This window comes from Molossus molossus, unplaced genomic scaffold (assembly GCF_014108415.1).
Source record: "Molossus molossus isolate mMolMol1 unplaced genomic scaffold, mMolMol1.p scaffold_m16_p_21, whole genome shotgun sequence".
NCBI classification, from domain to species: Eukaryota; Metazoa; Chordata; class Mammalia; order Chiroptera; family Molossidae; genus Molossus; species Molossus molossus.
Genome location: NW_023425357.1, coordinates 37899715 through 37927056, shown reverse-complemented (window position 1 = coordinate 37927056; position 27342 = coordinate 37899715). Strand labels below are relative to the sequence as shown.

The 27342-nt window shown below is 49.3% G+C and overlaps 3 protein-coding genes across 5 annotated transcripts; 1 reads left to right on the top strand and 2 right to left on the bottom strand.

Moving 5' to 3' along the window:
* Positions 1-253: 253 nt before the first annotated feature.
* Positions 254-3372, bottom strand: RRAD (RRAD, Ras related glycolysis inhibitor and calcium channel regulator). Of its 2 annotated transcripts, none has more exons than XM_036275478.1 (5): positions 3279-3372; positions 2683-3052; positions 2010-2083; positions 1664-1868; positions 254-837 (listed from the first exon to the last, which is right to left on the bottom strand). In XM_036275478.1, exons 2-5 carry the CDS (start codon positions 3035-3037, stop codon positions 560-562), a joined length of 912 nt encoding a protein of 303 aa, XP_036131371.1. In that variant the 5' UTR covers positions 3038-3052; positions 3279-3372; the 3' UTR covers positions 254-559. The 2 variants fall into 2 exon arrangements, with proteins under 2 accessions (XP_036131371.1, XP_036131372.1); XM_036275479.1 differs by having other exon boundaries at positions 3283-3365.
* Positions 3373-8955: 5583 nt separating this feature from the next.
* Positions 8956-10786, bottom strand: CIAO2B (cytosolic iron-sulfur assembly component 2B). 2 transcript variants are annotated; one of them, XM_036275200.1, is made up of 5 exons: positions 10595-10785; positions 10362-10441; positions 10005-10130; positions 9563-9608; positions 8956-9176 (listed from the first exon to the last, which is right to left on the bottom strand). In XM_036275200.1, the coding sequence occupies exons 1-5, from the start codon at positions 10728-10730 to the stop codon at positions 9079-9081; spliced, it is 486 nt and encodes a 161-aa protein (XP_036131093.1). In that variant the 5' UTR covers positions 10731-10785; the 3' UTR covers positions 8956-9078. The 2 variants fall into 2 exon arrangements, with proteins under 2 accessions (XP_036131093.1, XP_036131092.1); XM_036275199.1 differs by having other exon boundaries at positions 8963-9176; positions 10005-10145; positions 10595-10786.
* Positions 10787-10821: 35 nt separating this feature from the next.
* On the top strand, positions 10822-23621 carry CES2 (carboxylesterase 2). Its single transcript, XM_036275447.1, is given in 11 exon segments — positions 10822-10905; positions 20678-20776; positions 21042-21179; positions 21295-21375; positions 21624-21780; positions 22198-22265; positions 22267-22339; positions 22912-22990; positions 23439-23471; positions 23473-23505; positions 23507-23621. Coding segments are annotated over 10 exon segments (876 nt in total). The 5' UTR covers positions 10822-10905.
* Positions 23622-27342: the final 3721 nt, after the last annotated feature.

The following is a 27342-nucleotide window of genomic DNA, read 5'->3' as shown; positions in this document are numbered from 1 at the left end:
GCTACTGGCACCCCCAAGCAGGCCCCAACCCACACATGCCCCTCTGACTCAGCTGGCTCTATCTGGGCCCAAACACTATGATAGTTAAGGCCACACACTAGGGTGGGGCAGTGAGCCCCACTTTGGGAACCCTGCATGCTTCTACAGCCCCTCCCCTCCCAGGATGAAACACAGAGTCCACAGCCTTGACCTATCAGGAAATAGTCTTTATTTTAAAAATCTGCCTGTAAACAAATAGCCACTGCACTGAACGGCCACCCTCCCGGGCATGCACACCTGGGTGGAGAGAAGGGCAGAGTCCTCGCCCCACACACAGATCTATCCCATGAGTTGGGTTCAGGCTGCTGCTTGGGACACATACGGGCCTGCCCAAGCATCTCTTTGGGCCCAGCCCTCGATGGCCAGTGGAAGCCACCTCCCCGGGCAGCACTGTCTGTCCATGACCATGATGTGGGGGACACCCAAGTCTGGGCCAGTCCTGAGGCACCTAGGGCAGTTTGCTGGGCCAGCCCACCAATCTGTCCATCTGTCTGCACAACACAGTGAGTGCCTTTGAGGCCTAGAGCACTGAGAGGTCGTGGCAAGACTTGGACTTGGCACGGAAGGCCATCTTGCGGCTGTTGCGAGCTACAATGCGGCCCAGGAAGCGCTTCGCCTTCTTGCCAAGGCTCTCTCGCCGCACTGTACCTGCTTGCCGACGTGCATTGGCCTCTTTGCTGTCCCTGCGCAGGCGTATCTGGCGCACAATGCCCTCGAACAGTGCCTGGACGTTGTGGTGCAGTGCAGCTGAGGTCTCAATAAACTTGCAGTCGAAGACCACCGCACAGGCCCGGCCCTCTGGTGTAGGTGGGGACAGGCACATACCAGTAAACAAAGGGTGGTTCATGAGAAGTTCACTCAAACCCTGGCCATCCCATGGTAGCTGCCACACAGGAATCTGTGGGTAAGGGACAGTGGAGCCCTGGTTCCTCCTCAGAACAGAGACCCTCAACCCCTGTATGGAAGGGCTTGGGCATTGCTGGTCACCCAACTGGGTGTGTGAGTTTAAATAGCTCACAAAGGCCGGCAAAAGAAGACTCATTTATTGAAATAATTTGAAGTCTGATAAGTAAGTGGAAGTGCCACAGTAGTCAACACAGGAGAATGAGTACTTTGTTGAACAGCTTAGTGTTTTACGTTTAATGTTATATCATGATGAATGACCAGTGGAATGGTGGGTATATAACCAAGTCACTGCTGGGTTCTTCTGAGGGACTCAGTTCTGAAGCCACAAAGGAGGATACTCAGCCCAAGAGGGGAGGGTCCTCCCCAGGGGCAAGCCTACTTTGAAACTGGCCCAGGCCTGGGATCCAAGCTCTGACCTGGTCCATGCACTCTCCCCATTCTTTGTCTGTCAGACCAGGGCCACAGAGGACAGGAGGGGAGGGCCCTGAGGTGATGCAGCAGCTTCCGCCTGTCCTAACACATTTGGTCCTTTCCCCAGCACTCTCAGGATTCGGGGAGTCCTGTGGGAGGACAGCAGTTCTCCCCTTCTTCCCTGACAAGTTTTCTTCCTAAACGTTTTTAGCCACTGATGATCCCTAGGGACTCAAGCTAAGTCAAGACTGAGTAGACCACAGCCCAGCCAGGATCTCCCTCCCTTTCTGACCCACACCCTGCTCACCATCCAAGGAGACCTCACGAGAGCGCACCAGGTCGCTCTTGTTGCCCACTAGGATGATGGGCACGTCGTCTGTCTGCCGCGCCCGCCGCAGCTGGACCCGCAGCTCTGAGGCCTTCTCGAAGCTGCCCTTGTCTGTCACTGAGTACACAATGACATATGCATCCCCCATGGTCATGCAGTGGCCAGGTAGCCAGTGGCACCCATCCTAAGGAAGACACACATACACACGTCTACCCAACAGTCCTCAGCTACAACATGCCCGTTACAAGGCTATTACTCCCAGCAGGCCCCTACCAACCCCAGCTCACCCCTCCTACCCTGTCCTGGGTCTCAGCCTGTATCCTACCTGCTCCCAAATGTCATAGACCATGAGCGATGCCTCTTCTCCATCCACCACAATGGAGCGATCATACGTGTACCCTGGACAGGAGACCAGTAGTCAGGTTACTTGCTGGCTGCCAAAAGCCTCCCCCACCCTGCATGTGCCAGGTTTCCTATTCTGGCCACACACCTCAACTCCCCAGAGTCCCCCACAACCTTCCTGTCCACTAATGGCTGCTATGTGGCAACAGAAGTGATGGGGGGCACCCCTTCCCCAAGCTAGCAATGTTCTGTGTGGCCATTCCTGTGCTCCCTACCCACCTGTTGCCTGGGCCCCAGAGTGGTTCTGACCACAGTGGCATGAGTTAGAATAATGACAGTCACATCCCCTCAGGGCCTAAGTTGCCTCTCCTAGAAACTTCTGGCTGTGTTCCTGTCGGTCCTGGCAGGAAAGGATCCTGTCCACATCCTGGAGTAGTCATATGTATGCCCTGGGCCTTCTACTCAACATTCTTCTTCTACCAAGGGTCCCTTCTCTCTTAATTTCCCCAATTGTGAAATGGGTAGGTACAGGCATGATTCTGAAAGTGTCTTCACAATCCCTTGGTATTTGCTCCTTTTATTCCAGGTCCCGGGCACTGTATCCCCCAGGCCTAACCCTGGGATCTTCCCTCCTTTGAATAGCCCCAGCCCCTTACCTGCAGCCTCTGCTTCAGGCCCGTCCTCTAAACCACCGAAGATACGCGCCAGAGCGCTCTTGCCCACGCCAGGCGCCCCCAGCAGCAGCACCTTGTAAACACTCTCATCTGAGTCGCTGCCCCCTGAGCTGAGCGAGTCAGAAGAGCTCTCGGGCCAGTCCAGCCTCGGACCCTGGGTCTCAATTCCCGCAGCAGCCGTTGCCAGAGCTCTGGGAGCTAGCGCCGCCTGCAGGTCGCGCTCATCCACAGGCATGCTTCGGCGATGCAGCAGAGGCGCTGGGCCCCAGGGTGTGCTGCCCCGACGGCGTTCTCGCTCCTGTCCCTCCCCACGGCTGCTGCTGCCATTCAGAGTCATCACCTCAGATTCCGTCTGGAGAAGAATCAGTATGGCCTCATAAGCCACGGTGGAGATGGAGAGGGAGGCTGAACCCTGGGCGCACCTGCCCGACCTGGGGTCTGGTAAGGTGCTAGGGACCAACGACCTGCCATAGTCCCATCCCAGTCGTGCGCCCTGACTTGTAACCCATCCTCCTAACTTGTCCATCAGCAACCCTGATGGTGCGACCACCCCCTTTCCGTTCCGCCAGGACACTTACTTACAGCACACAGACACAGTCAGGACAAGGTTTCCTGCTGGGATCACAGACCCAGGCTCGGGTACTCAATGCTGTCACAGCCGGTGCCTTTTCTGTCCGCACTGGGTCCAGGCTCCAGAGCCGACTATTTAAGCCTCTGCCCGCCCCCGCGCTCGCCCCAGTCCACGCTGAGGCCGGGGCTGACGTGTCTGTTCCACTCTCCCCAGGAGGGATCCCACACCCTCCTCCTAGGATCTCACACCCACGGAGACCCCGCCCCACCCGCCAAGGCGGAGCAGGGGTAGGCTAACAGAGAGAGGCAAGGTGTGAGTGTGTGTGTGGGGGGGGGGGGAGGGGGCGCGGGGGAGCGGGAGGCAGGGAAGGAGGGAGAAGGAGGGGGAGTATGTGAATGGTGCTCAGGAAGTGTAGGGGGAGGGTGAGAAAATGGTTGGTAGTAAGGACCAGCCAAGTGTGCCAACTCCCCTTTAGGGAAGAATTAGTTCTGGCCTTTTAAAAGTAAATTCTCCCTTCCCTCTTGCCCTGTACTGGCCTGTCTCCCAAGCAAGCAGAACATTTACAGGCTGGACAGATTTCATCCTTCTCTGGTGGTTAACACCCACCCCTCACTGACCCATATCTGAGCTAGAATTTAGGGGTACTAAATCCGGCTTCTAGCCTCAACATCAAGTTCTTCCCACTCCCCTACCTGCCACGGGGAGTTGAAGTTTCTACCTGTTGAGCCTGCCCTTCAGGGTGAGGGTGTCCCTGGGGGCTTCTGGAGACCTATTTGGGGAAGGGGAAAAGAAGGAAGTCCTTCTAGCAATGTGTGGCAGCTAGAGGTGCAAGCTTGAATCCTGGGGAGGGAACACAAGCCCAGAGCAGGGAAAGATTGAACTCAGCATCACCTCACCCCACAGCACCATGTAGACAGCTGCTAGCAACTCTGCTAAAAATACCTGGCCCTGGCCCCAGCCCCAGCCCTGGTCATTCTGTTCCTGGGCTGGAGGTTGCCCAAAGTTGGGGAAATCCTGGCAGGCAGGTGTCAGTTACCAGAAGGAGCAGAAGGGGGTGGAACTGGACCAGGAACCGGATCAGGGCTGGATCCAGCCACTTTAAGAGCCTTCAGTGTGGCACATGTTAGGTCTGGAGATTCAGACTCCCATTCAGGAGTGGGGGTGGAGGGTGGAGGTGGAGGAGCTCTTAGCCACCACTGGGTGCTACCACTGCCCAGAGCTCACCCCCTCTTCAGACCTACGGTAACCACCAGGATACAGAGGGGAGATGTAGTGAGGAGGCATGGTTTCTAGTCCTGGCTCTGCCTCCAGGTTCCTGGGTTTTGTCTCGATCCCAGTCTCTGGGTGCTATAAACTGGTCATGAGCTATTCCCTCTTGTTCATACATCTGGGGTGTGTAAGGGTTGGGGGCAGGCAGCTATGAGAAACTTTGTAACGGACCTACTATAAGACTCTGACATTTGTTTGTGACAAGTGTGGTAGGAGTGAGTGTACCCATTCAGGGCTTAGGTGACATCACAGATGGATGGATCCTGGTGGGCTGTTGTAGGTTGTCATGGGGACCTGGTAGGGCTCTCTGCCTGCTGCATCAGTTTCCTTGGCAACCTCTGCAAGGGCCATGGAGTAAGGAGGGCCTGGCTAAGTGTTAGGGAGTTCATGCAGGCCCCTCTTATTCTTGAGGTCCCCAAAGTAGGCAAGGGCTAGACTGTGGGGTAGCCTGTCCATTTGTGTCCTTCGCATGGCCTGAAGGAGGCCTGGGCAGCCCCATGCTGGCTCTAGCTTCCTGGACTAGGTCTGGTGGGAAGAAGGAGTTGTGGGTCAAGTCTCACATCAGAGGACACAAGTCTCAAGAGCCAGCAAACCACTTCCCATCAGGATCCTGGCTGGGTTGCTTATGGCCCCTCCTATCCACCAAACACATGACTGTGCCACTGAAAAGAGAGGGTGGGTACCTGTGGCCCTTCCCAGCAGGGAGCCATGTAAGGAATTAGGGCTGGGTTTCCCCTCTGGTAATCTGAGCTCTTGACCTCAGCAGTGTTTCTTCATTGCCATAGAAACTGCATCCACATTGGGCCACTCAGGCCCCAGGCATTCCCCAACAGGCCAGACATACTCACTTCAAGCCTAGGTATGGCCAGGAGCCCCAGAGACCAAGACCAGGACATGACCTTCAGATATCTCCACTCCCACCTCCTGATACTCCCAGCTTTCTGAACAGCCTGACTTTCAAATTCCAGTTGTGTCCTTCACTAGCTATTTCACCTCTGCCCATTTATCTTGGCTGAATCTCGGTTTCCTCCTGTGTAGAATAGGGATAATGTCTTGGTGGGGGTTGTTATAAGATATAAATAAAACTAATTGGTTGGCACATGTCTGGCGTATAGTAGTATCTCAATAAGAACTTTTTTTTTTCATGCTTGGTTGGACAGGGCAGGTTGAGTGAATCCACGGGCCCTGTCCTGTTTCTTCTTTCAGCTTCTGCTCTGTTCTCTCCAGAATGGTGGTCTTACAGGAGAGGGGAAGATACCTCTCATCTCCTCTATTCCCACCTACTCTCTGTGGGACCCCACACATTTCCCCCTCCCTTGGGTAGCAATATGTTGCAAAGGGAAGTTGGCTAGGCTTCAGTATCCTCAACTCTCCTCACACAACAGCCCCCACACCTCAGTTCCTCTATTCTGTCCCAAGACTCAATTCATTCATTAATTCTACTGACCTCTACACTAAGTACCTACTGTGTGCCCTCAGACCCTTGTGCTGTGGGCATGATGATAAGCAAACATCCACATAGCTGGACATGTTCATGTCATCTAGTCCCCTGGGTCATGTCATACATGTCATCTAGTCCCCTGGGTCAATCTCACTTAGCTATGATTTGTTGTTCCCATTTTGCAGACATGGTAATTAAGGCCTAAGAAGTCATAAGCCAGAAACAACATAGTCAGCCAGACACACCTGGTAGAAAGCTTTAGAGACCTAAAACCTCACCCTCCAACCCAACCCTGTACCCATGTCCTCAGACGGCACCTGGATTCCAGAAAGTTCTCTGGGCACTAGCCCCGGATTCACAGATGGTGTCTCTGCAGGCAGCCAGGGGCCAGGCACAGATGAGTCAAGACTGACAAGGGGACTATCTTGATATGCCAGCTGTGACATGATCAGCTTGATATCCCTTGCCCACTGTGGCCTGGCTGGATGACTCAGTGACATCTGCCTCCCCCATGACCTCCCACACCCAGCTGAACATAGACACCTTTGAGAGATAGGGCTGTCAGTGCAGAGGTATACACGTGGTGAAGCTTACAGCAAAATAGTGGTGGTTGGGAAGGCTCACTGGGGCCTGAGGGGCCCTGGTCACTTTGCCTCTCTGGAGCACTGAGCTTCTCCATCTGTGGAAATGAGTGGTACAATGCCTGGAAGATCACCTGAAATGGGCACAGATCCATTTTAAATCTCCATAGAGCAGTCCCAAGCAAGTATCATGACTATCTCCACGTAACTCATGAAGAAACTGGGTGACCTGTGCTGAGGTTTCACCTCTCTGAGCTTGGGCAGCCAGATCTTGTTCACTAGGTGATGAAGCCACTCCTTCCTGGAATTGGGGGCTGGGGTGGGCATAGGCCCCCCCCATTCATGCAATAGTGCCCCCTGCCAGCTGAGCTGTACCTGCTAAACTGCTTAGGTTCCTCTTTACTCCCTAGCTGGAGGTCTTGGGGAGTAAATTACTTATTCTAGTTCATTTCCTCTCTGCAAAATAGGGGTAATAAAGAGTAGCACCCTGGCTGGTTTGGCTCAGTTGTTAGAGTGTTGGCCCACAGACCAAAGAGTCACGGGTTTGATTCTGGTCAAGGACACATACCGCAGTTGCGGCGGTTTGTCCCCAGCCCTGGCTGAGGTCCTGTGGGAGGCAACCAGTCAATGTGTCTCTCTCACATATCTCTCTCTCCCTCTCTCCCTCTCTTTCTCTCTTCCTCCCTCCCTTCCCTCCACTCTAAAGATAAATGAATCCTCAGGTGAGGATTAAAAAAAAAGAGTAGCAACTGCCACACAGCTGAATCAAGAATTGCCAGACTAGGTAGTATATGTAAAGTTCTTTTCGGGACAGGCCATGTTGTCAGCCGGCCATGAAGAAGATTTGCCAAATGCCCAGGCTCCCTGCTGAGGCCTCTGGAGGTCTCTGCCCACAGTCATGTCTGAGCGTCAGCAGGGATAAGGTGGGCAGCACAAGGCTTCTAAATTTCTTCATTTATCCTGAGAAAGAAACCAAGACAGGGAATTGGGCATTACAGCTCCTAACTGGCTGATCTAAGGTCTAAGCCCCAGCATCTGTCCTGATGACCTACTGTGCTCTGGTCACAGGGCCAGGGAAGCAGAGGCCCCAGACCTGAGTACCTGAAGTACCATGCACCTCCAGGGGGACTGGTAGAGAAGGTGCTTTAGGTTCCTTTCAACAGAGAAACCTGCTGTCACTGCCCTGACCAGGGGACTAGATTGAGCATCGCCAACAGTGCAACAAGCTGGCATCACATACCTACTGATGGATGCACACCTACAGCACCCCTGGGCACGGTTCTCATCAAAAACTCAAACCATACCCACTGGTTTGGCTCAGCGGTTAGAGCATCGGCCTGAAGTCCAGAGAGACCCAGGTTCGATTCCCACTAAGGGCATGTACCTCAGTTGCAGTTTGTCCCTGGCCCTGGTTGGGTCGTGTGGATGGCGACCACTCGATCTGTCCCTTTCACATCGATGTTTCTCCCCCCACCCCTCCCATGCTATCTGAACAAAAAAATGGAAAAATGTCCTCGGGTGAGGATAAAAACAAAAAACAATTCAAACCATGCCCAGCCAGTGTGGCTCAGTGGTTGAGCATTGACCCATGCACCAAGAGGTTGCCAGTTTGATTCCCAGTCAGGGCACATGCCCAGGTTGTGGGCCCATCCCCAGTGGGGGGCATGTAGGATGTGGCCAATCAATATTCTCTCTCATAGATGTTTCTATCTCTCTCTCTAAAAATCAAAAAAGAAAAAAAACCCTCAAACCTGAACTCAGTCAACTTCTAGTTTACAGGAAACACAGCAGACAAAGGAACAAATCAGACTGTGGTACTTCTCCAGGACAACTTAACTGGACTTTTCAAAAAAGTCAGTGTTAAGAAAAATAAAAAGGTGGGGGTTGGGAAGAAGAGTGAGAACCAAATGCAAATACATAAACCTTGATTGGAGCCTAATTAAAAGAAACAAGTATGAATGTTATTTTAGAGAAATTCACATATGACAGGATATTAGATGGTGTTAGAGAACTGTTCATATTTGGCCAGATAACAGTACTGTGGTGACACAGGCTTACTCTTAGGAAACATGGGATGAAATATTACTTAGATGTGAAGGGTCATGTGTATGCAGGTTACTGTTAAATATATTTGTATTATACACACACACATAAATAAAACCAATGCTGCAGCATATTAACAACTGTGGAATCCAGATGGGGGTATACAGATGTGTTCACTATACTACTCTTTCCAAATTTTTGGTATACTTGCAACTTTTCCTAATCAAACCACTGGGAGAAATGTTTTTTAATGAACCGAAGCTCATTGACCTGGTCTGTATAGGCATTCACCATGACATCCCTCCCTTCAAACCCCAAGTGACCCCACTAAGATGAAAGACTCAGAGGCATGCTGGGAAATGAATATAAATTAAGGGTTTATTACAAAATGCAAAATGTGACCTTCTTGTTGCCAGTGATTCAAGAAAACAAGGCCATGAGCCCTAGGTGAGGCTGGGGGTGAAAAGCCAGGCTCAGGAGCGAGTCGACAGGCACTGGTTCACAACCTCCAGCAAATGGGTGTTCTCCAGGGCAGCTGCCACCCGCTCCTTATCTGCAAGTTGCTTGTTCACTGGACAGGAAGAAGGGAGTGGTAAAATTATACATATATATATCCCCACCAACAACCCCCTCACCTCCTTCCCAGGACCCCAAGCCTCAATCAGGCTACTATAACCACCTAAGCCCACACCTGGGATCCCTCCCACCTGGCTGCTCACATCTGCCTCCTGCACTATGAAACCTGACATACCCTGTCCTATGTAGTTAGGAGAGGGAGAGGACATGAGTAGGGGGAACATAGTAAGCACAGGAGACTCAAGTCAGTCCAGCTTCAGTCTAGGCTGCCACCTTCACTGAGTCACCCACCCAGCAGCCCCCACCCAACCTTTGCCCCACAAACCACCATGGCAAAGGGGAAGCCTTAGGGCCAATGCCTCAACACCAGCCCACACTTACCTGCATGTTCTGAGGCATGGGTCCCTGGTGTAATGTGCACGTCCATCTGGGAGGGAGACAGTCAGAGCCTGAGCACTCAACCACCTGTTTACCCCTTCTTTCCTCTCCCCCACACTCCACCTCCCAATCATACCTCTGAATTCTGGCCCTTCTAGTACACCCTAAACCCACTCACCCACTCCATTTCTATCCAAAGGCCTGCCTGTGCTCCATCCCTGCTCCAAACCTGTCTACAGCTCTCTACTGCCCTTCCTGAACCACTCCTCACTACTCTTTTGCACTTTCCAGCTCAAGCCTTTATTCCTGTTGTCCTCCCAGTTTCATCTCTGTTAGTTGGGATCTTTCCAGGTCTCACTCCGATGTCCATGTTCATGCTATTCATGTTCTCCTCAGTAGTAGATAATTACACTTGCCCCATCCACAGCACTCAGTTCCAACTTACCTTGAAACGCTGTGGAAGGGATCGCAGAAGCTTGACTTTGATGGACAGGCCAATGAGGGTAGCCATGCTGCAGTGAGGAATGGTGGGTGTGAAGGCCACGGCCACTGTGCTTTCGGGGTCGCTCACCTGGTTGGGGATGGCCTGTCAGAAGTCTTAGCCCTTCAGTCCAGAGTCCCTCTTAGGTTGTTGTTTCAGGTCATCTAACCTCTATGGGCCTCAGTTTTCTCATCCATAAAACAGGCACAATAATGCCCCCTCCCGAAGATCCCGAGGAGTTCCTGAGCTGAGAGAACGACAGCCCTTTAGTGCACAACTGAACCTTACAAGTCGCTCCTCTCGGATGCTGCATTGACTCACCTGAACCCGGACTTGCTCTACTACGTTCAATTCTTCTAGAGTCAGTGGATGCTCCGGGTCATTGATGGAGCGAATCAGATGTAGCAAGTGAAGGAAAAGGGACTCTGCACTTTTTCCCGCTCGAACCCACCGCAGGAATGCCTGGCCCTGACACAGCTACACTGACTACTGAACATCACTTCACCCCCTCCCAGGCCCCCGAGTTCCCGCCCGCGCCCGGCAGCCGCGGATATCGAAGATCTCGCGCGAGTCGATGCTGTCTGTAATCTGCTCGTCCTCCTCGCCCGCTGTCACCGGCCGCTCCCCAGAGCGCTCGTAGATGAGGGGGTTAGCGTTCTCCAAGAGGCCGCCGCCGCCGCCGCCCACCATCGCGGAACCGCTGCTGGTCACAGTTGCCGCTCACTTCCCTTCTAACGGCGCACTTCCGGGGACCGGGAAGGGGCGTGGCTGGGCGACGGGGTCGCGCGAGGGACACGCAGCCCGGCCCAGCCCTGCCCGTACTCGGCCTGGGGTTTGGCCTCCACGCTCTCTCTGCGCAGACCCGGTAAGGTGCGACTGTTTCAGCAAAGGCACAGAAAAGGCGACGCTGGGCGGTGCGAGCCGTAGCGTGTTGGACCAAGGCTGCTTCTCCTAGGCACTGAAGACCCGTCTGAAACTGCTGAGCCAGGCGTATCTTGAGGCATCACTTCCTCTGAAATGTCGGTTCATTAGGCTGGGTGGGCGCTCCCTGCCCAAAGTTGCCTCTATCCCTGGCATAGTTCACTCTGTTTCTGAACCTCCCGGGAACACGCCTGCATCCCCCGCTACACCCTGGGTCCGGGGGTGCGAGAAGGTGTTCTGAAGTGTTTGTTAAGTGAATAAATGACAGTGAACTTGATCTTGGCGGGAGATGGGGAGAGGGAAAGCCATGGTGTGGGCTTGGGATGTTAAGATTAGTGCCACGGTCTCGTGTGCATTTCAAAAGGCGGACCGTGGCCGAGTAGGGAGGGATCCGGCGGAGACCCTCAGGCCAGGAACAGACAATAGGGAATGAAGAACCTTGAAGGCAGACCCAATGCACATCCCTGAAAGCAAGGAGGGATTTGCAGAATGAAAAGCGGTCACACCTCCCTCCTTTCCTCTTGCGTCTCCCTTCACCCTGAACGAAGGTCGTTCCGGTTTCTGCATCAATGGGAATCTTGATCATGCATCTCCTCAAGGAGTTCTCGGTTCCTGGGTTCTTCCGGCTTGCAGCTCCCTCTCTCGTTCCCTCAACACCCTTGTTAGGTCTTATAAGAACAGTGAACTCAGGTTTGAGGAGAGAGTTCTTGATATTGCAGAGGAACTGCAGAAACCTCGTGGTCCCTTGCGAGGTGGCCAAGGGGACCCAAGCAGAGGGTAAGCGGCCGTTCCAGTGCCTGCCCACTTCTGGCCTTTGCCCGCACCGTGCCGCTCTCCTGCCAAACCCACCTTTCCGGGGCCCGACCCGGCACTCCCTGCCTAGTCCAAACTCTGGACCTGAGAGAGGCACTCACTGATCCGTGGCCAAACAGGCCCCAGGGCCGCTTCTCGTGTGTGTGTGTGGGGGGGGGGGGGGGGTGCGGGGGGGGGGGGCACTGTGCCCCGCGGTGAGCAGACAGACTTTGCCGCTGGATCGTCTTCCCGCGAAGCTGAGCGCAGTGGTGGGTGGATTCCGGCTTCTCCTCGTCTGGGGCCAGGGTGAGGCTTCCTCAGGGGTCGACAGAGACCTGGCCGGACTTGCCAAAGTCTGCAGAGGCAGGACCTGAGGCCGTGGGTGGGAAGGTTCCAGGGAGGAGGAAGCCGGTGAAGAACCATAGCTTGGGAACCCTGCACCAGACCCAAAGCTTGCAACCACCAGGTGTGGGCCCCCTGAGGCGCAGAGAGGGTTGTCCGAGGCGACCCAACACATCATCCAAGGGTGAACCGAGGCAGAGGGGCTCTGAGAAGAGTCTAAGGATATTTCCCTCCTAGTGTTTGTGGAACTGGCACTGCCCACAGGTAATAACATCTTCCCACTGCCATCTGGCTCCGAGTATTGAGCTTTTGGCTAGAGGGGCCCTGGCACCCACTGAGTGCTCCTCCAAAGGGGCTCCAGGCAAAATTACTGACACTCTGGTCATAGGGCTTCAGAAGCCCCCTGTCAGCCATATCCTAAAGCCTACAGACAGACCCCTTTGTTCTCTTCATCCCATGCACCTGCCCAGGAGAGACCTTATCTTGGCCTCCAAGTCAAAGGTCATGGCATTTTGTGCCAGCTTTGGGTTATGCAGCACCATACCTAGGGTGTTCACACCTCTTGCAACCCCTCTTGTAGGATATGATCTTCTCACCCAAAACAGCTGTGCCTGTGCAACCTACTTCCTTCCCAGTCAAATCTGCCCCAGAAACGTCCACATTCATGCCTCAAGCAGGGTCCACCCCATGGGGCTTCCATCCTTACCTCTGGCTAACAGGGCTCTTAGAACTCACTAGGACCTTTCACCACAAAGATCTGCTAGGCCTTGCCTGGCTGATGTGGCTCAGTGGTTGAGTTTGCTGATTTTATTCTCAGTCAGGAGATTGCTGATTCTACTCTCAGTCAGGGCAGGAGGCAGCCAGTCCATGTTCTCTCTCATCGATGCTCCTAATCTCCTTCTCCCTCTTCCTCTCTCTCTAAAATCAATAAAGAAAAAATAAACCTGCTAGGCCTCACTGATACCTCACTTTTATTTTTTTTATTATTTTTTTCCATTCTTTTTAAAAATTTTATTTATTTATTTATTTTATTTATTTATTTTTGTTACAGATGTTTCTCCTCCCCCCCCCCACTGATTCCCCCCTCCCCCTCCCTCCCTGCCCTGTCCCCAGCTTTGTTGTCCATGTCCATTGTTCATGCACACATGCATATAAGTTCTGTGGTTTATCTCTCCCCCACCACCCCCTCTTCTGGGGATTGTCAGTCTGTACCCCACTTCCACGTCTCTGGGACTACCCCATTCCTCAGACTGTTATGTTCATTATATTCCACAAATAAGTGAAATCATATGATACTTGTCTTTCTCTGTTTGGCTTGTTTCGCTTACGATAATACTTTCCAGGTCCCTCCATGTAGTCTCAAAGGATAAGAAATCTTTCTTACAGCTGCATAGTACTCCATTGTGTATATGTAGCACTGCTTTTTTTTTTTTTTTTTATCCTCACCCGAGGACATTTTTCCATTTTTTGTTCAGGTAGAGTGGGAGGGAGAGAGAGGAACAGAGAGAGAGAGAGAAACATCGACGTGAAAGGAACACATCGAGTGGCTGCCACCCGCACAACCGACCAGGGCCGGGGACAAACTGCAACCGAGGTACGCGCCCCTAGCGGGAACCGAACCCGGGTCTCTCAGGACCGCAGGCCGACGCTCTAACCGCTGAGCCAAACCAGCCAGGGCAACACTGCTTTTTTATCCATTCATCTACTGATGGACACTTGGGCTGTTTCCAGATCTTAGCTATTGTAAATAGTGCAGCTATGAACATGGGGGTACATATATTCTTCCTGATTGGTGTTTCAGGCTTCTTAGGGTATATTCCTAGAAGTGGGATCACTGGGTCAAATGGAAGTTCAATTTTTAATTTTTTGAGGTAACACCATATTGTTTTCCATAGTGGCTGCACCAGTCTGCATTCCTACCAGCAGTGTACTAGAGTCCCCTTTTCTCCACACCCTCACCAACACTTGTTGTTTGATGATTTGTTGATGGTGGCCATTCTGACAGGTGTGAGATGATACCTCATTGTTGTTTTAATTTGCCTCTCTCTGATGATTAGTGATGTTGAGCATTTCTTCATATGTCTCTTAGCCATTTGTATATCCTATTTGGAATCTTTATTGTTGAATGTATTACAGATGTTACTCATTTTTCCCCCATTAACCTCCTCCTCCCCACTCCCGCCTCCCTTATGCCATTTCCCAAACTGTTGTCTGTGTCCATTGGTTATGCATATATGCATATAAGTTCTTTGGTTTATTTCTTCCCACCCCCCCAAATTCCCCTTCCCTTTGAGGTTTGTCAGTCTAGCAACCAATTTGTTCTTCTTAATTCCTTCACCTTTTTCACCCATTCCTCCAACTCCCCTTCCATCTGGCAAACAATTTATTTATTTATTTATTTTAAATCTTTACTCTTGAATGTCAATGAGGAACATCTGTAATACATTCTACATTCAACAGTTATCCTCCCCACTCCCGCCCCCCTCCAGCCTTTTCCCACATTGTTGTCTGTGTCCATTGGTTACATATAAGTTTTTTGGTTTATTTCTTCCCATCTCCCAACCCCCTTCCCTTTGAGGTTTGTCAGTCTAGCAACCAATTTGTACTTCTTAATCCCTTCACCTTTTTCACCCATTCCCCCAACCCCCTTCCCATCTGGCAACCAACAAAATGTTCTCTGTATCTATGAGAATGTTTCTGTTCTGCCTGTTCATTTTGTTTGTAGATTCCATTGTCAATAGATATGTATTCATTGCCATTTTGTTTGTTCATATATTTTATCTTTTTCTTCAAAAAGACCCTTCAACATTTCATATAATAATGGTTTGGTGGTGATGAACTCCTTTAATTTTTTCTTGTCTGGGAAAGTCTTTATATGGCCATCGATTCTATATGCCAGCTTTGCAGGATCGAGTAATCTTGGTTGTAGGTTCTTGCTTTTCATCACTCTGAATATTTCTTGCCACTCCCTTCTGGCCTGCAAAGTTTCTTTTGAGAAATCAGCTGACAGCCTTATGGGAGCTCCCTTGTAGGTAACTAGCTGCCTTTCTCTTGCTGCTTTTAAGATTCTCTTTTTGTCTTGAACCTTTTGCATTTTGATGATGATGTGTCTTGGTGTGGGCCTCTTGGGGTTCATCTTGTTTGGGACTCTCTGTGCTTCCTGGACTTGTATGTCTGTTTCCTTCACCAAGTTAGGGAAGTTTTCTGCCATTATTGTTTCAAATAGGTTTTCGATTTCTTGTCCTCTCTCTTCTCCTTCTGGCACCCCCAAGATGCGAATGTTGGCACACTTGAAGCTGTCCCAGAGGCTCCTTACACTATCCTCATTTTTTGGATTCTTTTTTCTTTTTGCTGTTCTGATTGGGTGTTTTTTGCTTTCTTATATTCCAAATCGATGGTTTGTTTCTTGGCTTTACCTACTCTACTATTGAATCTGTGTAAATTATTCTTTATTTCAGTTAGTGCCTCCTTTATTTCTGACTGGTTCTTTTTTATGCTCTTGAGGCACTCACTAAGTTCGCTAAGGTTCTCACTAAGTTCATTGAGCATGTTTATAAGCAGTATTTTGAACTCAGCATCTGTTAGGTTGCTTATCTCCATTTTGCTTAGTTCTTTTCCTGGAGTTTTGTTCTGTTCTTTCATTTGGGACCTGTTTCTTTGTCTCCTCATTTTGGCTTCCTCCCTGTGTTTGTTTCTTTGTATTACGTAATGAGAGGTATGGGGCTAGCTGAGACCAGGTGCTGCTTGTTTGAAAGAATTTAGGAAAACCTGAAGCAGGATCCGAGAAAGGCCAATCCTATGGTTAAGCAACTGGCAACAGCTTGGGTGGGTCTGAAAGTTGGGTGGGGCGGGGCCTCAGGGAATTACCAGGGCGGGGCAACCAGTGTGAGCCAGGTTGCTGGAGTCCCAGATATGGCTGATGTCTGCCACCCCATGACACCTCGCTTTTAAAATGTTAATATTTTGGCCCAGGCTAGTGTGGCTCAGTGGATTGATAAGCATCTCATGGACTGAGAGGTCCCTGTTCAATTTCCAGTCAGGGCACACACCTGTGTTGTAGGCTCACTCTCCAGTAGGGTGCATGCAGGAGGCAGCCAATGGGTGTTTCTCATATTGATGTTTCTATCTCTCTCTCTAAAAAATTAGTAAAAACATATTTTTTTGTTGTTCAGATAGAGTGGGAGGGAGAGAGAGGAAGAGAAAGAGAGAGAAACATTGACGTGAAAGGGACACACCGAGTGGCTGCCATCCGCACAACCCAACCAGGGCCGGGGACAAACTGCAATGGAGGTACACGCCTTTAGCGGGAACCGAACCAAGGTCTATCTGAACCACAGGCCAACGCTCTAACCCCTGAGCCAAACTGGCCAGGGCATAAAAACATATTTTTAAAAAATAGAAATGTTAATATTTTGGATTGGACCCATGTTCAGAAAGAAATAATTGACAAGCCATATAATGGCAAAGATAATGGGTCAGGCCCTCTTCTGTTCCACCCTTCACAGGGACCAAGATCCCCAGGGCCTTCCACACACTGCCCAGGAGTTTACCCAAGAATGGATAGGTGCATATATCCTTGGTTTTCACCTAAATGGTCACAAATTTTCTCCCTTTCTGGCACCCTGCTTTTCTACTTCTTGACATTGGAGGTAACCACCCCATATCCCCAACTAATAGAACTCCTCATGCTGTTTAATGGGAGACCTTCTCTTCAAGGAGGAAGCCTCCTTGATGTAACTAGTCTCCCTCCAATCAAAGACATTTCAGCAGGTTTTGTCCTTTGCTATAAAAAACATCAAGCACTAGAGGCCAGTGGCAGCAGTGAATTACATGAACAGACGTCACATCTGCAAGGAACTGTATAGAGAGCATATTAATCTGGAGAGGGGTGAGCCTTTTTACTTGGAAAGGCAGTGCTCTATTACCCTCTGTGGGACTGTGAGTAGCTGCTGACTCTGGCCTCATCCACACCACACAGCCTCTTGGGGTTCATCTTGTTTGGGACTCCCTGTGCTTCCTGGACTTGTATGTCTGTTTCCTTCACCAAGCATCAATCATTTTGATCCATGTTGATCTGATAGGTGTTGGGTAGGATAAATCCCTGAGGATTTTGTTTTTGTTTTTTACTTTTCATTATGAAACCAGACTCAGATTTGCCAAATTCTGCAGAGGCAGAACCCGAGCATATAGGAGGGAAGGTGCCAGGGAGGTGGAAACCAGTGGAGATAACACCAGGGGACCCCAAAACCTGACTAGGTACCTCCCTGCACTCTGAGGCACAGAGAGGGTGGGGGCTGCCGAGACCACACAGCACAAGGGGCTCCCCATCTGAGGTAGAGAGATTAATATAACAAACCCAATGTACCCATGATCTACCTTTAATAATTATCAAAACCTGCCCTGGCCAGTTTGGCTCAGCTGTTGGAGCATCTGCCCATGGACCAATGAGTTGCAGGTTTGATCCCTGTCAGGGGCATGTAATTCAGTTGCGGTTTGTCCGCAGTCCTGGTCCAGGTTTTGTGGGAGGCAATTAGTTGATGTGTCTCTCTCACATCAATGTCTGTCTGTCTGTCTGTCTGTCTGTCTCTCTCTCTCTCTCCCTCCCTCCCCCTCGCCCACCCCCTCCCCTCCCTCCCACTCTATCTGAAGATAAATGGAAAATAAATAAATAAAAATAATTGTCAAAACCTAGTTTTGTCTTCCTTGCACTGTTATTTGAACAAATCCCAAACATTATATCACCTGTAAATTTCCATGCCCTACTAAAAAAACAAGTTTGTGAACATTTATATATATAGTTTGTGAACATTTATATATATATATATATATATATATATATATATATATAGTGTCTGTGTGTGTGAACATTTATATATATAAATGTAATCAAATATCTAGTCAAATGTTCTTATTTCAGATTATCTCATATTTACAGGGTTTCTTTGTTTGTTTGTTTTTGTTTTTTTAATCCTCACCAGAGGACATTTTTCAACACTTTGTTGAGATAGAGTGGGAGGAAGAGAGAAAGAGAGAAACATCGATGTGAAAGGGACACATCGAGTGGCTGCCACCCACACGACCCAACCAGGGCCGGGGACAAACTGCAACCGAGGTACATGCCCTTAGCGGAAACCGAACCCGGGTCTCTCCGGACCACAGGCTGATGATCTAACCGCTGAGCCAAACCGGCAGGGCTTTACAGGGTTTTTTTGTTGTTGTTGTTTTTTTGTTGTTTTTTGTTGTTTTTTTTTATCCTCACCCGAGGACACCCCTCCATCTTTTGTACAGATAGAGTGGGAGGGAGAGAGAGGAAGGGAGAGAGAGAGAAACATCGATGCGAAAGGGACACATCGAGTGGCTGCCACCCGCACGACCAACCAGGGCCAGGGACAAACTGCAACCGAGGTACGTGCCCTTAGCAGGAACCGAACCCGGGCCTCTCTGGACCGCAGGCGGATGCTCTAACCGCTGAGCCAAACCGGCCAGGGCTTTACAGGGTTTTTTAAAATCAGAATTCAAATTAGGATCATACTTTGAAAATTGGTAGATGTGGTTTTTTTTTTTAATAACAGCTTTGAGAAATAATTCACATAGCTTACCATTTACTCATTTAAAGTGTACACTTCAATGATTTTTAGTATATTTAGTATATTCAGAGTTCACTACATCAGTCCCCCTTTTCCCCCGATCCCTACCCCAACCTCAGCCCTAGACAACCAGCAATCTACTTTCTGTCTCTATAGATATGCCAGTTCTGAACATTTCATGCAAATGGAATCATTCAACATGTGGTGCTTTGTGACTGGCTTCATTCACTGAAAGAAAATTCATCCATTTTGTAGCATATTCAGTATTTCTTTTATTTTTCTTGCTAAGCAATATTCCATTGGGCATATAGAATATTTTATTGATCAATGGACATTTGGATAGTTTCCACCTTTTGGCTATTATAAATATAAATACTCCTGCTATGAATATTGCTGTACAGTTTTTTGTGTGGACAAATTATTCTCTTGGATTTATACCTAAGAATGAAATTGCTAGGTCATATGTTAACTGTACATTTAACCATTTGAAGAACCACCAGACTTTTTTCCCCCGGGCATTTTACCTTCTTGCCAGCAATGTATGAAGGCTCCAGTTTTTCCGGACCGCAGGCTGACGCTCTAACCGCTGAGCCAAACTGGCCAGGGCAAGGCTCCAGTTTTTCTACATCCTTATCAATATTTGTTATTTATCTTTTTGATGTGTTTTGTGAGTCTCTTTCAATCTTCAGATTCCTCCTCTGCTTCTCTTTTATATTCCTTGTAATTTTGTTGTTGTGTTGAAAAAACCAGTTTATTGTTCTTTAGGGGATCCCAGAGTTTGTATTTCGCTGATTACATCCCAATCGGTCTTTTAACTGTTTCTCTGCCCCCTCTATGTCTGTAAACTTGAATTTACATTCTAGAAGCGTGATCAGATTCAAGTTTTAGGTTTTGCTTTTTGTTTTGGGGTAAGACTACTTCATATGTGGTGTTGTGGACCTCCAATAGAAAATGTACAATGTCTGATTATCCTGCTTTTTTTGTGACAAAATAAGTTGTTGACATCACAAATTTCAATGTGTATTTCTGTTAGCAAAAGTGAAGTAAACATCTCTTCATTTGTGTAAGAGCGTTTTATGTGTATTTCTTATTCTGTATGAACATATTATTCCACCATTTCATATTCTTTCACCAAATATGCACACCTGGCACATTTCTTACTTATATGTAGAAAATTTTTATTTACTAAGAATATCAGATCTTTCTTTGTTGGGTGACTTTCAATCTCTTCCTCCCTGATCCCTATAGCAGGGTCGGCTGCGCTTCTTACATTCTAGACACAGCTGCACTTTTGTAGTTCTCCATATAATATCATTCCTTGTTTGGAGGTTGCTTCCTTTATGTCATTTCTTGCCACCTAGAACATGAGATCCCTAGGACAGCAACCTTGTCTGTCCAATTTGCACAGTTCTCCTAGTTGTCATATGACCTGGCACAGTCAGTGGAAAGGACACTCTCAATCCATCAAGACCATTTGCTTGTAACTCCTGGGACTAATCCACAGTGCCAAAACCCAAGGAGCCTCACTGAGTGTGGTGGAAAAGGCTTGGGCTGGACCCTATGAAAGCAGTAGGGAGTGGAAGTTGGGGCAGGGTGATAGGCTGGAAATTTATAAAGCAAATGTTTATAGAATAGAATCCCTTGGGCTGAGCTGAGAACTGGATGGAGGCAGCAACATCAATAATCTGCAAGGGTAGGCTCTGGCCTGGTGGCTCAGTTGGTTAGATATCATCCTGATAAACCAAGGTTGTGGGTTTGATCCCTGCATAAATATGAATGCATAAATATGTGGAACAACAAATCATGGGCAAGTGGAATGGTTCCTCTGGATGAGACCTCTGAGCATCAGGGAAGTTGGAACAATTTCAAAATTGCAGGACTCCACACACAATACTTTGTGAAATTTGGGGTGCACCTGCCCCTATTGGGGGCCTTCAGCAAACTCCTCTCCCCTACCTGGAAGGATGATCCAGTCCCTGCCTCTTCTCTTTACAGATGGTGGCCAACCTATCTGCTTGTGTCCATGTTGAATTAAAGGCCCTGGTGGACTGCCTGTGGGGCAAGAGTGAAGATGAGATTCTGACCACCGGCAAGGTCAGGGTGAACAGACATGTATGTAGAGGAAGGGAGCCAATAGGTGTGGGAGGCAGTACCCTTCATACTCCCCGGGGAAGTTACTATATTTTCATTCCTTGGTGTCCTCAAAGCCCTGGAAGGGAACTAGAGGCCAGGCCATGCTAGCCAGGCATGGAACCTCCTAGGGTGGATGTGAACATCCTGAGATGAGCCAGGAAAGGGTGGAAGGCACACAGAGGGCATCAGAAAACTTCTGGGAACTTGACCTTGGGTTCCCCCTAAGTGCTTAAAGATCATCCCCAGTGTGGTGGATGGGACCTTCCTGCCTAGGTACCCACAAGAGCTGCTGGCCTTTGCTGACTTTCAACCTGTCCCCAGCATCATTGGTGTCAACAATGACTATAGTTGTCTCATCCCCTAAGTGAGGCCCTCCCCCAATCCTCCAGGTGCTGGGAAGCCCATTCTGTGGGGAGGCCTCAGGGCTTCATAGCTCCAGGCCCAATGTACCCCCAACTTGAGACTTACCAACTATTCAGGGCTTGAAAATCTGTGACACCTGGAAGGAAATGGACAGAGAGACATTGAAGGCTGTTCTGCAGAAAATGTTAACAATGACTGTGAGGCTCCTGGAGTCCTGTTCCAGTGGAGAGGGATTCCTCCCCTGTCCCAAGGCAGGAGAAACCTAACCCCCAGATATTTTGTCCATGTAGTGTCCCCCATGAGTAAAGCCTGGGCTCATCCCAGAGGTTGGCCCCTCCCCCTCATTCTTATCCCATCCCAGGATCCATCTCCCCAACCCTGACCCTGCTGCCTCCTTGCCCCTGCCAGCTTGCCTAACCTGACTCTTCCTGACCCACATGGGAAGATGTTGCCTCCTGAGTTTGGTGATCTATTTCTGGAGGAGTACATGGGAGACAGAAGGGAACCCCAGACCCTCCAAATCCAGTTCCATGAGATGATGAGGGACTCCGTCTTCATGATCCCTGAATTCCAAGGCACAAATTTTCAGCATGAGCACATCTGTAACTAAGGCCAGACCAGCAAGAGGGTGGCTCAGAGCTGCAGGTTCCAGGTGAGGTCTGTTGGTGTCTAGGTCCCAAACTGTGTCTATTTATTGAGCCCCCAGGTACCAGGCACTTGATGTCCCTCATCTTGGTAAATCTTCATTGCTAGTCTAAAATACATTTTCCCCATTTTACAGATGAGAACACTGAGGTTCAATGACCTTCAGTAACTTGCTCAAAACCACACTCTAGTAAATCCAAGACTATAATTTAAACCCAGGCTCTTCCTACTGCCCCTGCTCCAGCCTGGAGCTCCCGCACCCATTGTCCAGATTCCAGATAGTTTTGGACCTAGCTATTTTATAACCATGGGTGATACAAGAAAGCTCCAGGTGAGGGGCCACCATGTCACGACCTGTCTACCCCACCCTCTAGGTTCCCATGCCCCAGTCTATTGCTACGAATTCTAGCATCAGCCCAGCTTCTTCAAGGACAGCAAGCCAGCCAGCCCATGTGAGGGCAGACCATGGTGATGAGATGTTCTTTGTCTTTGGAACCTCTTCCTGGAGCTACCACAGTAAGTCTTCCTCGATGGGGTTCCTCAGAGGCTCCTCATTTCCAGGACGTGGAATGGGATGTTGGCTGGATCCCTGAATGAGGGTGATTGCCCCCACTGTACAGATGAGGAAACTGAGACTCAGAGAAAAACAGGATTGGGTGTCCAAGATTTTACTGCTAGAAAGGCTGAGCTAGAATTAGAGTCCAAGACTCTTCAGACTGGGGCCTGTGCACCCTTCACTTCTCCCCACCCTGACCATGGGTGTCTGGCATGAATGCAGAAGGGGGTATTTCAAAGGCATATTTGTTTATTAAGTACCTCTCCAGTGTCGGAAGGAAGAATGGGGCCTTTTGAGCCAGGAATGAGCCTTGTGTCAGGTCAGCTGGAGGCTGAGATTAGTACATGGGATTTGGGCAAGGAGGGGACCTGGATCCCCAGGGATGTGGGGAGCAAGCAGAAAGCCAGGACTGGGAGGGCAGGGGAAGAGTCAGTGATAAGGGAGGCCTGGGATGGTGAGTGTGATGGGGCATGACATGTGTCTGGACTGGGGTTGGCCCTGATCTTGACCCTTGTCCTCTTGGTCTCTGTAGTTGAAGTCACTGAGGAGGAGGAGCTGCTGAGCAAGAAAATTATGAAGTACTAGGCCAACTTTGCTCCAATGGGTGAGATGTTACACTCCTACCTCAACCTCCAGGAGCGGCTTGAACTAGCTGGGGCCTCCTTTGTCTGTGGTGAACTCATTAGCATATATGTGTCTTTAATTATATGGTGCCCTTTCCCAGCATCAGGACCACATGGACAGAGAGGGGCCTTGTGATGCTAGACATTCAGTCTATCACTGGATGACCTGGAGGGGTGGAAACAGTGCTGTGTTATATTACAGGGAGAACCACCCTCTGACAAGAAGGGACAAAACAGCCCTGGTCACCCTGCCCTCTGGTGGAGCTGACATTCTAGCAAAAGTTTGTTTCTTTCCTACTTCTGAAAACGTTTCCCTCTCTTCCCCCAAGCATACCTGGCCTGTTTGGCTACTTTGCCTGAGTCAGGATACTCAAGTCTGGGCTTGGTAGAGCTCAGGAGGACCCTGTGCTGCCCTGCCAGGAGGGCATGTGCACAGGAACCCCAACACTGAGGGGCTGCCCCCTTGGCCTGTATAACCAGGAGGAGCAATACCTGCAGCTGAACACAGCCTGCAGTGGGCCAGGCCCTGAAGGCCCACAAGCTCCAGTTATGGATGACAACCCTGCCTCAGAAGATCCAAGAGCTAATGGAGGCCAAGGACAAGCACACAGAGCTGTAGCTCTCTGTGTCAGGGTGGGAGGGTGGGCTTGCAGGCAGATGGGCTTTGCTGCATGTGCCCACACATACCCACCGAGGAGCCAGTAGTTTATTCCCTCCTTCACATAACCATTCATTCATTCTTCCATCCATCCATCCTTCCATCCATCCATCCATCCATCCATCCGCCCAGCAAACATTGATTAAGAATAAATAATTAGCCCTGGCTGATTTGACTCAGCGGTTAGAGCGTGGGCCTGCAAACCAGAGAGTCCAGGGTTCTGTTTCTGCTAAGGGCACGTACCTCAGTTGCAGTTCGTCCCCGGCCCTGGTTGGGGTTGTGCAGGTAGCAACCAGTCAGTGTGTCTCTCTCACATCAATATCTCTCTCTCTCTCTCTCTCTCTCTCTCCCTCCCACTCTATCTGAAGATAAATGCAAAAATGTCCTCAGGTGAGGATAAAAAAAAAGAATAAATAATTGACATTAGTTGCCAAGCCTGCTGTGGGTCCTCTCTTGTTAGACACATTCAGTAAAGCTGTGGAAGGGCAGATGCCAATGGAAGTTCACTTCCCCAACACCCCTCTGGGTTTAGACCCCATCTTCCCTTCCCCACCTCTACCCCCTTCCCACCTTCTCTTCTCTCCCTTGAAAGAGAGTTATTTGGGGAATGTTGCCCACACCTGGCTCTCAGCAAGCCCTACATACTCTCATATCTGTAAGTGGCTAATAGAAAACCTAAACACCAGGAGCCTGAGAGCTCCACAGAAGCTACCAACTACTGAGAATATAAAGTCTCTGGCCCCACCCAGTATCCCCCTAGATTAAATGTCATATATCATTGAATTTAAACAACCCACCCACTCACTTATTGTGTCTCACAGAGGTGACCATAACCATTTATGTAAGAAGTAGGAATGGGCTTGTCCGTGAGGCCCTGGAGCCTGAGCCAGCTGTGGTGGCCAGGATAACCAAATGGGTTCCTCTGTCACCTGCCTCCTAAAGGTTGCCTTTATGCTTAGTGGTTCCGCAGACATTGTAGGGCCAAAACTTACATGATTATAGCACATCCAAGATGTTTGTCTATGGGATGTTTCCTAGAAGTAGGATTGAGGGTCCAGAAGGTTCAGAAGACACTCTTGTACCTGGGTCTCAAGTGCCTCTCCATTCAGGGAGTTCTCCTCTTGCCTTTTGGAATTCCCCTTGTCAACCACCACCACCCCATTGCCCCCTCTGCTGAGCATCCCCCAACTTACTGTGGGTATCCACATGATTAGTTTTTCTACTTATCTCATTATTTTCCATAAACTTTTTCTCCCCCCATTTATCCTTGCCTCTCCCCCAAAAAAATACTCTCTCTCACGTTTCATTCCAGTGTGCAGTTACTGCATTGTATTCACTTGGCCTCTCTGTTCCACCAAAGCACTTTCTCTCTGTCACTAAGAAGCTATTTCTCTCTTCTCACAGATGCAAAACTCCCTTTGTGCTCCTAATTTTGATCAACTTGCCTTCTCCATGCACTTCATGTATTTGATTTCCCAGGAGTAAAGTATCCTTTCTTTCCCTCCATTGCATTTAAGCCCAACCATAGAGCCTCTTGAAACTGGGCTTGAAGAATGAAGATTCCTACACCTCCCACTCTGGCCACCTGATGGCAGACAAGGATAATTTTAAGCCTGGACTGACTTGAACTTGGCAAAGAGCTTTCCTTATAGTAAACACTGACTGGCACTTCCCCTGCATCCTGAAAGCATCTGTTGAGCACCTATTGCATGCATGTATCAATATGTCTTTCAGTCCTGCTGATGCACAATATACTTCCCAAAAGTGGGTTTCCAGAACTAGTTTTTAGGACTTATCTCAGTAATATTTTTTTAAAAAACAGATTTACTGTGGAATAATTTACATACAATTAAATTCAACCATTTTAGGTGTACAATTTGATAAATTTGGGTAAATGTATTAGACACAAAAACACCATCACATCAAGTTTTACTTTTTATTTATTCTTTTTAGGTATGTGCCCCTAGCGGAAACCGAACCCGGGACTCTGGTCCACAGGCCACTGAACCAAACCGGCCAGGGCCACGTCAAGTTTTAGAACACTTCTATTGCTCCAAAAAGTTCATTCACGTCCCTTCGTAGTCAATGACTGCCCTGACCCTGATCCCACGCAATCACCAAATTACTTTGTTACTATAATTTTCCTTTTCTAGGATGTCATAGAAACGGAATCATATTTTACTGAATTCTGTAACTTAGCATAATGTTTTTGAGATACAATGAACATTTCTCTTTGATTGCTGAGTAGTATTCCATATATTATATACCACATTTTATCCATTCAAAGTTGCTATGAACATTTTCAGATGAGTTTTTGTATGAAAGTATGCTTTCCTTTCTTTGGGGTAAATAGCTAAGAGTGGAATTTCTGGGTCATATGGTGAGTATATGCTTAACATTTCAAGAAAATGCCAAACTGTTTTCTAAAGTGACTACCATTTTTGCATCCCTACCAGCCACATATGAGGGTTCTAAATGCTCCATACCCTTGCCAACATTTAGTCTTATGTCTTTTACATTTGATTAATTTTAATGGGTATGTAGTGGTATCTTGTGATTGGTTCCTGTTGCGCGCTCTCTCTCTCTCTCTCCACCCCACTCTCCATCCACCTCATGGATCAAAGTTAAAGGAGAGGATTCAGAAAACTGTACTGGTTATTTTTGGCAGGAGAGAAGTTTTCTCTGAAGGCTCTCTAGCTCTAAGTGCCAGTTGGAACCCCAGGAGAGGACCTGGCATCGTGTCTAGGCATGACCCTCGCCCTGTCCCTCATTGAGCCAGTACTCCCAACTGTTTGAATTAGCAAATATTTACTAGTGCCTCACACTCTCCACCCATCCTCTCATACCCAGCTCCCAGCCCGTCATGTTCCTGACACTGAGGCTCAGAAGCTAGTCCTGCCCTCCCTTGGGGCAGGGGATTTCCCAAGCCAGCAGGGAGATTGGCCTCCAAATTGTATGTCCTTCCCCCTCCAGAATATGCTCTCATATCTAGAGTGGGTTTTACAACTTCTGGAATTGAGGTCTAGTGGCTGACAGAGGGGGCAGGACTATGATTCTAATAGGTAGCAAGACTGGCAAGAGAGGCCTAGAGTGAGGGGTTTTGCAAGGTGACAGCTTTAGACCATAGTAGCACAGCCCACAGAGGGATGACAAGGTTCAGTGTTGCTCACTCAGATACCAGCACAAGCCCCCTCTGTGCTTCAGGCCTGGATACTGGAATGGGCAGCGTGCACAATGCTGCCCCAACCAGACTCCAGGGCCTCACCCCCCACCCCGACTCCTCACTGGTTGGGTCTGCAGGTGAGAGGGGCATGTAGAATTGAGCTTTCCTACCCATGGAGGTCAGTATCCAGGCCATCCTTCTTCCTGGTCTATAGGGCCCACTACACCCCACACCCAAAAAAGTGAAGACTGAGTCTGGTCATAATTCCCCTTGGATCCCCTTGAGCAGCGGTGGGAGCACTGGGCCCCCCAGGTCTCCTAGGAAACCAGGCCACCCTGGGAGCAGACTCAGAATCAGCACAGGGGTCTCAGAGCAGCTTGACAGGTGGGTGGTCAGAGTACCATCACCTCTGTCTGGTCCCATCTCCTGAGGAGACTTCTGTGTGGCAGATAAGGGATGAGGCAGAATCAGGGCAAGTCCCCAGGAGCTGGTGTCTAGCCTCTACCAAGACTATCATCT

What these genes read in the sequence shown, in the direction of transcription:
- RRAD (XM_036275478.1), bottom strand. Translation starts at nt 3,037, where the DNA reads ATGACTCTGAATGGCAGCAGCAGCCGTGGGGAGGGACAGGAGCGAGAA. An exon ending in GCCTGAAGCAGAGGCTGCAG is followed by an intron (nt 2,084 to 2,682) that starts GTAAGGGGCTGG and finishes TCTCCTGTCCAG; the next exon opens with GGTACACGTATGATCGCTCC. An exon ending in TCTATGACATTTGGGAGCAG is followed by an intron (nt 1,869 to 2,009) that starts GTAGGATACAGG and finishes TGTCTTCCTTAG; the next exon opens with GATGGGTGCCACTGGCTACC.
- CIAO2B (XM_036275199.1), bottom strand. Translation starts at nt 10,730, where the DNA reads ATGGTGGGCGGCGGCGGCGGCGGCCTCTTGGAGAACGCTAACCCCCTC. An exon ending in CGACTCGCGCGAGATCTTCG is followed by an intron (nt 10,442 to 10,594) that starts ATATCCGCGGCT and finishes TTCACTTGCTAC; the next exon opens with ATCTGATTCGCTCCATCAAT. An exon ending in CCATGCCTCAGAACATGCAG is followed by an intron (nt 9,177 to 9,562) that starts GTAAGTGTGGGC and finishes CTTCCTGTCCAG; the next exon opens with TGAACAAGCAACTTGCAGAT.